This window comes from Rissa tridactyla, chromosome 5 (assembly GCF_028500815.1).
Source record: "Rissa tridactyla isolate bRisTri1 chromosome 5, bRisTri1.patW.cur.20221130, whole genome shotgun sequence".
In the NCBI taxonomy this organism is placed as follows: domain Eukaryota; kingdom Metazoa; phylum Chordata; class Aves; order Charadriiformes; family Laridae; genus Rissa; species Rissa tridactyla.
The window spans coordinates 76,201,090-76,209,176 of NC_071470.1; the positions used below are offsets into that span (position 1 = coordinate 76,201,090).

At 59.0% G+C, this 8,087-nt stretch overlaps 1 protein-coding gene across 1 annotated transcript; it reads left to right on the forward strand.

Annotated features, from left to right (window-relative positions):
• The first annotated feature begins 1,481 nt into the window (after positions 1-1,481).
• Positions 1,482-7,784, forward strand: GC (GC vitamin D binding protein). Its single transcript, XM_054202939.1, has 12 exons — positions 1,482-1,591; positions 3,066-3,135; positions 3,573-3,705; positions 3,819-4,030; positions 5,001-5,133; positions 5,282-5,376; positions 5,677-5,806; positions 5,925-6,127; positions 6,722-6,854; positions 6,966-7,063; positions 7,301-7,433; positions 7,540-7,784. The coding sequence occupies exons 1-12, from the start codon at positions 1,483-1,485 to the stop codon at positions 7,591-7,593; spliced, it is 1,503 nt and encodes a 500-aa protein (XP_054058914.1). The 5' UTR covers position 1,482; the 3' UTR covers positions 7,594-7,784.
• Positions 7,785-8,087: the final 303 nt, after the last annotated feature.

Genomic DNA, 8,087 nt, shown 5'->3' on the forward strand with positions numbered 1-8,087 from the left:
GCCTTTTGTATAAGCTCCGTATTTATTACCCCTTCAAGAGGCCACAGCGGCCGCTTGAGTCCCCATCCGCGTGCGTATTTCTGCTTCTAGCTCCTTTTTCTCGCTCTTGAAGTAAAATACGTGAAGCGGGGGGGGGTCAGGTGGGAAATTCCGAGTCGACAAAAAAGGAAAAATCCTTTTTGACGTGGGTTTCAATCAGGACTACTCGGGTTTTGCTATTTTTTTGCACACACCCCCCGCCTCCCCCTGCCCCAGAGCAGCAGTCCTGAGCGGGATAATAAACCCCCAGCTATTCATTTTTTGGGGGAGGAATATGGGCTTTTGGGTTTGTTTTTTTTTTTTCTGCGGGTGGGCACCACCTGAGGCGCCGCTGGGTGGGGGCGGGAGGGAGGCCCGCCACCTCCCTGGCAAATACACAGCTTTTCATTGCATTAAGCGGGTGTTTTACGTTGAGGCTTGGGTAGTTTCTCCTTTAGAGGGGGATTTCCCCCTCTCTAATTCTTCACGGACTTTTCCTGCCGAAAATAGGACACCGGAGAGAGGGGAAACCTCGTATATGGGGAGTTTTATGTATGTACCTTACGTCTCCTGTCATTTGGCATCATATACATGCACCTTCCCGAAGCATCCAAGCGGAGGCGGGGGGGCAAACAGAGAGGTACCCTGAAGCACCCAGACACCCATTATCCCGATTTTCGTTCCAAACCAGCCGGACGGGTGGCCGTTCATCAGCCATAGTCACAAAAGAGAGCGAATATTTGTGTTTACACCCAAACAGCCCGTTCTCCTGGGGTTTCCTCCCCAAGCGCAGCGTCGTCAAACCCTCCTGCGATCTCTGGTGGCCCTGAATCCTCCCCCGGTAGCCACCCCACGCCATTCTTCCTGGTTTTATTATTCCCCCGGTCTAAAAACACCGGTCTGTCTGCCCATGGGAAGCCACCCGGGAGGAGCCAGTTTCTTCAGCAAACACCACAAACCCCGGGGCAAATTTTGCTAGACATTTATTTTTTCAGCAGCCGGGGGCCACGATGCCCGTCGACTGCCTTCCTCAGGCTGGCTAAGTAAGCTGCTCCTGACCCCCGTGGCTCCGCGGTCCGCTTGGGTGGGAGTCAGCCTGACCCAACGCCAGCGGAACGCGGTGACTGCGGAGCAGGGCCACCGTCGCCTCGCCGTGTCCCCACCCCATCACCGCCCTGGGGGGGGAGGGGAGTTTGCTGTGCTTGCCCCCCAAAAGCGATGCCTCCTTCCTCGCACGGGGGCTGGGAGGACCATTCCCCATCCATCACGGGTAGGAAGACCCTTCCCGAGGTCCCCCCAAGCGGCGCATCCCCGTTTTGCTGAGTTAATGATTAAAATTGGTCCGATTTTGGAGGCGCCGGCGGCCAGGCTGTGGCGGGCAGGCCAAGGATGCTCGCCCTCTGCCCTGCCGCCGGGATTAATCATTCACCCGGCCGTGGGCACGACGTCCCTATAAACGCTGGGATGGGTCTCCCGGCACCGATTCTCGTCAGGAGGAGGGAAACCAGCCCCGAGATGAGGCCAGCTCTCGGCCTGCTGCTGCTTTTGGCCACCACGCATGCCATGCACCGAGGTAAGGGCATTTCTCCCGCCCCGGGGGCTTTGACGTCCCCTGGGGAACAAGGGGGACAAGGTGAGGGGGGCTGGTCCAGCAGCTCCAACATTTTTTTGGTGGCCTCCCCTCTCCTCAACCGGCTGCCAAATCGCCGGGCAGGAATCAGAGGGAGGGAAGGGAAGGTGAGGGGTGATGGTTTGGTACCCAGGACACCCCTTGGGGTGATGCTGGAGGAGCTGGGATGGAGGGAGGAGGAGAGGACGGCATCGCAGGGCCCGGCTTCTTCCCCCAACAAGGGAAAAATGAGATTTTCTGAGCCCCTTCACAAGCACTGTTTCACTTTCCCACCGTTTTCCACCCCAGGGGGTGGAAAGGATGCTCCGTGCCCCCCCTTTCCTGCCTTCACAGCTCCACAGGGAACCCTCCCCCTGCCAAAAAAAGACTCAAAACCCTCCAAACTTAACTTCTCCTGTACCGCTTTATGGAAATGAAAAGAAATGCGACAAGTTGGCGCTTAACGGCAGGACTGGCAGCCGCTCTTCCTGCGAGGAAAGAGCCTTTTACCAGCGCTTCCCCTTTTTTCCAGCCTGGCAAAAGCCACCCCCCCCAGCTCCCTTCCTTTCCCACCGGAGCAATGTGACCTTCGGTGTAACGGCGCATAACCCTTTGTTTTTGGGGGGATGACCCCGCTCCGTACTCTTCATACCAGTAAATACACCAGTATCAGTATTTACCTTGCCGGTACCAAAGTCTAACCAATGTGGTTTGTAGCAAAAATCGATAGCATTTTTCCCGGGATGAGGGAGTCGCCGGGGATGCCTCTGCCGCTGGGGGCTCCTGCCCTCCACGGTCCCATCTCCAAGAGCTCCCAGCCCTTGTGGCTTCCAAATCCCGCCAGAAAAACAAGCAGCACCCATTTAAAATGTGGCAAAAAGTCCGTTTGGACAAGGTTTTTCGCCTGCCCCTTGCAGGGGGCAGGGGGGACACAGCATCCTTCGCTGGTCTGCAGCACCGTGCCGGCGTCTCCCCCCAGGAATCACCACCGGGTCCCACTTGAGAAAAGAAGGAAAGGTGTTAAAAAAAAAAAAAAATAACAATCCTCAAATGAATAAAGCCGGAGCCCCGCAGGCTTCAGACGGCATGCTGTGGTGGCGTGGCATCCCTCCTTCCCGCGCTGCCGGGGAGGGAAGCACGGCGCCAGAGCGAAATAGGGAATTAAGCAGGAACAGACCGTTGCCCAAATTATCATTTTCCCCGACAAAAAGCAAAAGACCTTAGTTATTTTCCGTAGTTTTTTTGTTTTGTTTTGTTTTGTTTTGTTTTCTCCATGCTGTTTTGGTTTTTTTTTCCTCTGCAAGGAGCAAGGTTGCTGGCAATTGCCACCCGAAGGGAGGTGGCACTGCCGGCGTTCTCCCACCACCGGGTCCCACCACCCCAGAGAGCCAAAGCCCAAATCCTGCTCACAAAAATCCTCCTTTTTCTGCCCTTACAGGTAAAGCTTATGTCCGGGACAAAGTCTGCCAGGAGTTCAAGATCCTGGGGAAGGAGAACTTCCGAACCCTGTAGGTACCTCCTGCCGTGTTTGCCTTCCCAGGACACTCGGTACCTAAGCCAAGACCAAAAAAAAACCCCCAAAATTAAATAAAAATAATACTAGAAAGGAGATTTATTCACTCCCTGCAGATGAGGACCCTGATTGCTCTGAACAGGAGAAAAGTTTGCTTTGTTGTTGAATGGCTCAAAACCAATTAGGTGCCTAAATAATTAGGAATTATTTAACAGAGCTGGCGCAGGATCCTCTGGGAAAGGGCAGCCCCCAGCCTGAGACCCCCCTCCAGGTCTTTCCTGGCTGTTTTCCGAGGAATACGCTGCTATTTCTTGCTCTTCCTCTCCAGCTGATGGGGTTAAAGCCATCAGAACGATGCTGCAACGTGATTTAATTATTTTTTTAAGAGAAACATGCCTGCCAACTCACCCTCTCCTTGCTCCCTGCTCCCAGGACCATCATTGCCAACAGCAGGAAATACTCCAACGCCACCTTTGAGGAGATCTCCCACCTCGTCCGCGAAATCGTCTCCTTGGCCGAAACCTGCTGCACCGAAAGTGCCGACCCCTCCTGCTACGATGCCGGGGTGAGCCTGACCCAAACCTGGCGATGGAACCCCTCCCGAAACCGGGGTTCGGGAGGGGATGGGAAGAGGACGGGACTTCTCCCCGGCACGTAACCTCCTCTCCATCCCGCCAGTCCTCAGCTCTGTCGGCCAAATCCTGCGGTGGCAGCTCGCCCTTCCCGTCCCACCCCGGCACGGCCGGCTGCTGCGCCCAGGAGGGGCTGGAGCAGAAGCTGTGCCTGGCCGCCCTGCGACACTCCCCCCAGCAGCTGCCCCGCTACCTCCAGCCCTCCAACGAGGAGCTCTGCCAGGCCTTCCAGAAGGACCCCAAGGACTTCGCGGACAGGTAGGGCGGGGTGGGGACAAGCCCTCCGGATGCACCCCCAGCACCGGCGGGCAGCAGGGTGAGGGGGGGATCCTGCCCCTCTACTCGGCTCCAGGGAGACCCCCCTGCAGTGCTGTCTCCAGCGCTGGGGCACCAACAGCAGAAGGACACGGAGCTGTTGGAGTGGGGCCAGAGGAGGCCCCGGAGATGCTGGGAGGGCTGGAGCCCCTCTGCTGTGAGGACAGGCTGAGAGAGCTGGGGGGGTTCAGCCTGGAGAAGAGAAGGCTCCGGGGAGACCTTCGAGCCCCTTCCCGTCCCTCAAGGGGCTCCAGGAAAGCTGGGGAGGGACTCTGGAGCAGGGAGGGGAGCCATGGGACGAGGGCGAACGGCTTTAAACTGGAGGAGAGAAGATTTTGATTAAAAATCAGGAAGGAATTGTTTGCTGTGAGGGTGGTGAGCCCCTGGCCCAGGTTGCCCAGAGAAGCTGTGGCTGCCCCATCCCTGGAGGGGTTCAAGGCCAGGTCGGACGGGGCTTGGAGCAACCTGGGCTGGTGGGAGGTGTCCCTGCCCAGGGCAGGGGGTGGCACTGGGTGGGCTTTACGGTCCCTTCCCGCCCAAACCATTCTGTGATTCTATGATAATGCCCATTTGAGCCCAGGAGCGGGCTGGTGCCACCCAACACCTGGGTGCCCACCAAGCAAACCTCTCCCAGTCTCATCCCTCTGCTTTCGGTGGCCATGGGGCTACCGGTCCAACAGAATAAAACATCAGGGTGTCCTGCACTTGCACAAGTGCCAGGAACAGGATCTTACCAAAGGGATGAGGGTTGCCGTCGCCTGTGCAAGTGGCTGGAGAGGGGCCACCATTGCTTGGTGCAATGGAGAGGGCATGCCATCCCCGGGGAGCACTAACACCCCCAAGCCCCCACATCTCCTGCAGCCCAGCACCTGATGCCGCGGTGCCGGGTCTCCTCAACCTACTGCTGCCGCAGGTTTCTACACGAGTACTCCAGCAGCTACGGCCAAGCACCCCTGCCCGTGCTCCTGGGATCCACCACCACCTTCCTCTCCATGGTCTCCACCTGCTGCATCTCCCCCGCGCCCACCGCCTGCTTCCTGAAGGAGGTGAGACCCTTCGGACCCCCCGGCTTGTCCCCATCCCTGCTCCCTGCGGAGCCGGGCGAGCACCGTGCCGATGGGCCGGGGAGGGGTGGCAGGGAAGGGCTTCTGTTTCCCTCGGAGGACACCTCTGTCATCTTTTCTTGTGTGGCAGAAACTGGAAAGGAAAACCCTTTCCCTCCTCACCCTGATGTCAAACCGGGTGTGCTCCCGCTTCGCGGCGTACGGGAAGGACAAAGTCACCGTAAGGTAAAAGGGGGAGGAATGGCCCTTTCTCTCCACGGTCAACGAGCCCGTTCCCATTTCCAGCTGCGGAGCCCATTGGCAGGCAGCGTTCCCAAAGACAAGTTCGGATCAAGGCGTAAAACCAAGCGTGCTGCAGCATCCCCTATAGCGCAGGGGCAGAGCGAGCCCCATGGCTCACCACCATCTCCCCCTGCCCCCCCGCTGCTGCGCCCCTGTGAGGCAAAACCCCCCGTTTGGGGCAGTTCAAGGGGAAATTGGAGCTGAGCTCCCCGCGCCCCCCGCAACGCCCCGTTGCCCTCACAGCTACCTGGCCTCGCTGGCTCAGAAGATGCCCAGCGCGTCCTTCGAGGACCTTTTCCCCCTGGCAGAAGACGCTGCCGAGGTCTTTTCCCAGTGCTGCGACTCGGTGGATGAGGACTGCATGCCCAAGAAGGTAGGGGGGGGGGCCAGGAGGCCCACCCCAAAACCCACCTCCCGAGCCGCAAGCCAAGGGGTTCCCATCCCGGGAATGTGCCGAGCCCCGGCGCGACCCTCCACTCCCTTCTTCGCAGTTATCGGAGCACACGGCCAAAGCCTGCGACGCGCTGGGGCCCCGGGACAAAAGGTTTGCCACCTGCTGCCAGGGGAAAAACCTGGTGCAGAACTATTTCTGCATCTCTGCCTTGCCACCGGCGCCCGCCCCCACGCTGCCGCCGGCCCCGAAGCCCACCGACGGGCAGCTCTGCGGTGAGGAGGGGGCTCGCCGTGCCAAGAGGTGAGTGGAACCCGCAGCGGATGAGCTGACACCCCCCCAACCACCCTTTTCTTCGTTATACGGTTTGGTTATTGTTAGGAGAACCGGGGGGAGCATCCTCTCTTCCTTCCACTCTCACCCCCCGCCCGGGGGCTGCACAAAGATGCGCCCGTCCCACGTTGAGTGGGTCATCGAGATATAGGACGGCTCGTACCGAAAATGGATGACTGCAGCTTGGCATCTGCAGGAGAGGATGGAAACACCTTCCTGTGGAACGCACAGGCCGGAGAAAAACTTTTTAAACCTCACAGACACCCTGGAGGCGTTCTAAGGCCAGGCTGGACGCGGCTCGGAGCAACCTGGTCTGGCGGGAGGTGTCCCTGCCCAGGGCAGGGGGTGGAATGAGATGAGCTTTAAGGTCCCTTCCCGCCCAAACCATCCTGCGATGCAATGATTTTAGGGCACACACGCGAAATTACGGCTACGACACCTTTTTCTGCGTCAGGTCCTTCCGAAGAAAAAAAATAAATAAATTGATGTTTAAGTGGTAAAAACTCACACAACTCCAAACAGTAATAAAAACTAATTCAACGACGTGTTTTTTCCCCTCTCCAGGTACCTGTTTGAGCTGGCCCGGAGGCACACTACCATCCCTGACGCCGTCCTCGGCAAGCTATACGACGCCTCCGAAAAAGCCAGGGGGGAGTGCTGCTCTGCCAAGGACCCCCACGCCTGCCTGGACAGCAAGGTGAGGGGCAGGGATGGCTCCCTTGGCTCGCCCTGGTGTGTCCCCCCCCTAAAAAATCCCCCCCGCAGAGGCTTTTCCCAGCCTGGTGACAGCCACCCTCTGCCAACCCAGCGCCTGCGGATGGGAGAAGAGCTGCCCCCCTTCCTGGAAAAGGCCGAGCAGCTCTGCGGGCAGTACACCCAGTTGAATTTCCTCGACTTCAAGAAGAGGTGAGCTTTTTTTCCCCCCTTACTCCCCACCACCAAAACCGGGTCGGCGGGTGCAATTGGCCAAAATTTCGAGGATGTGCATTCTTGAGCCTCAATAGCAGCGAAAGGGGCGCAAAACGCACCCCTTGCAGGGCGTCCAACCCTGTTCGGCGTGTGCTCCTCCCCCCCCCCGCAAAAAAAAAAAATGCCATATGGGTATTTAACGACCCCGAATCCCTGCTAAAACCCACGCCACAGGCTGCGGGAGAGCTTGGCACGGACGATGGCGGACGCCAGCCCCGAGCTGCTGGGGCAGCTGGTGGAGCAGCGAGCCGACTTCGCCTCCACCTGCTGCCCCCCAAACTCACCCCCCCTCTACTGTGCCGACAAGGTAAAGCCCTATCCCCCCCCCCTCCTCACCTTGCCCCCATCACACCATCTCCAGCCCCGGCGCTGCCCCTCGGCTCCTTTCCACCACCCCCCCTCCTTTTTTTCAGGTGAGCTCGGAGCTGGGGGAGGCGTGCGACGGGGGGTCCTGCCTGCTGGGATAAACACAGGCGAACGGCTGCGGGTCCGGCCACGCCGGCATCGGGGACCACTTCTCCGGCCGTGCACGGATGGAGGGGGGGAGTTATGGGGCTGGGGAAAAGGCTGACGGCCGCAGGGAAGCGGGAGATCAAAAGGAGATGGAGGATGCCCGGCAGATGGCTGCTGGTCCTCCCGCTGGGAGAGGAAGGTGCCACTGAGCATTCCTGATGTATTCCTGCAGCCGCAATAAAGACTTCAAAAAGCACCCTCGCTGCTGCCGACAAGGCTTTTCGCACCCCCGGGCCGGCGGGGAGGGATGGGAAGGGGCACGGCCCCAGCTCTGCGTGCGGGAGGAGGTCCCAGCTCCGGTCCTGGGAGCTAATGGCCTAAAAGAATTAAGAAACACCACCGAAAACACTCATCAAGTGCTCCCAAAGAGGGGTGTCGGCGGGTATTTGGATATCCAGCTAGCTGGAGGCATGAGCCCACTACCTGCGATGGGGCCTCCGGGCTCCCC

Coding starts and splice junctions, on each gene's coding strand:
- GC (XM_054202939.1), top strand. CDS start 1,483: ATGGGTCTCCCGGCACCGATTCTCGTCAGGAGGAGGGAAACCAGCCCC. Junction 4,031..5,000: donor CCCAAGGACTTCGCGGACAG/GTAGGGCGGGGT, acceptor CTGCTGCCGCAG/GTTTCTACACGAGTACTCCA. Junction 6,128..6,721: donor GGGGCTCGCCGTGCCAAGAG/GTGAGTGGAACC, acceptor TCCCCTCTCCAG/GTACCTGTTTGAGCTGGCCC.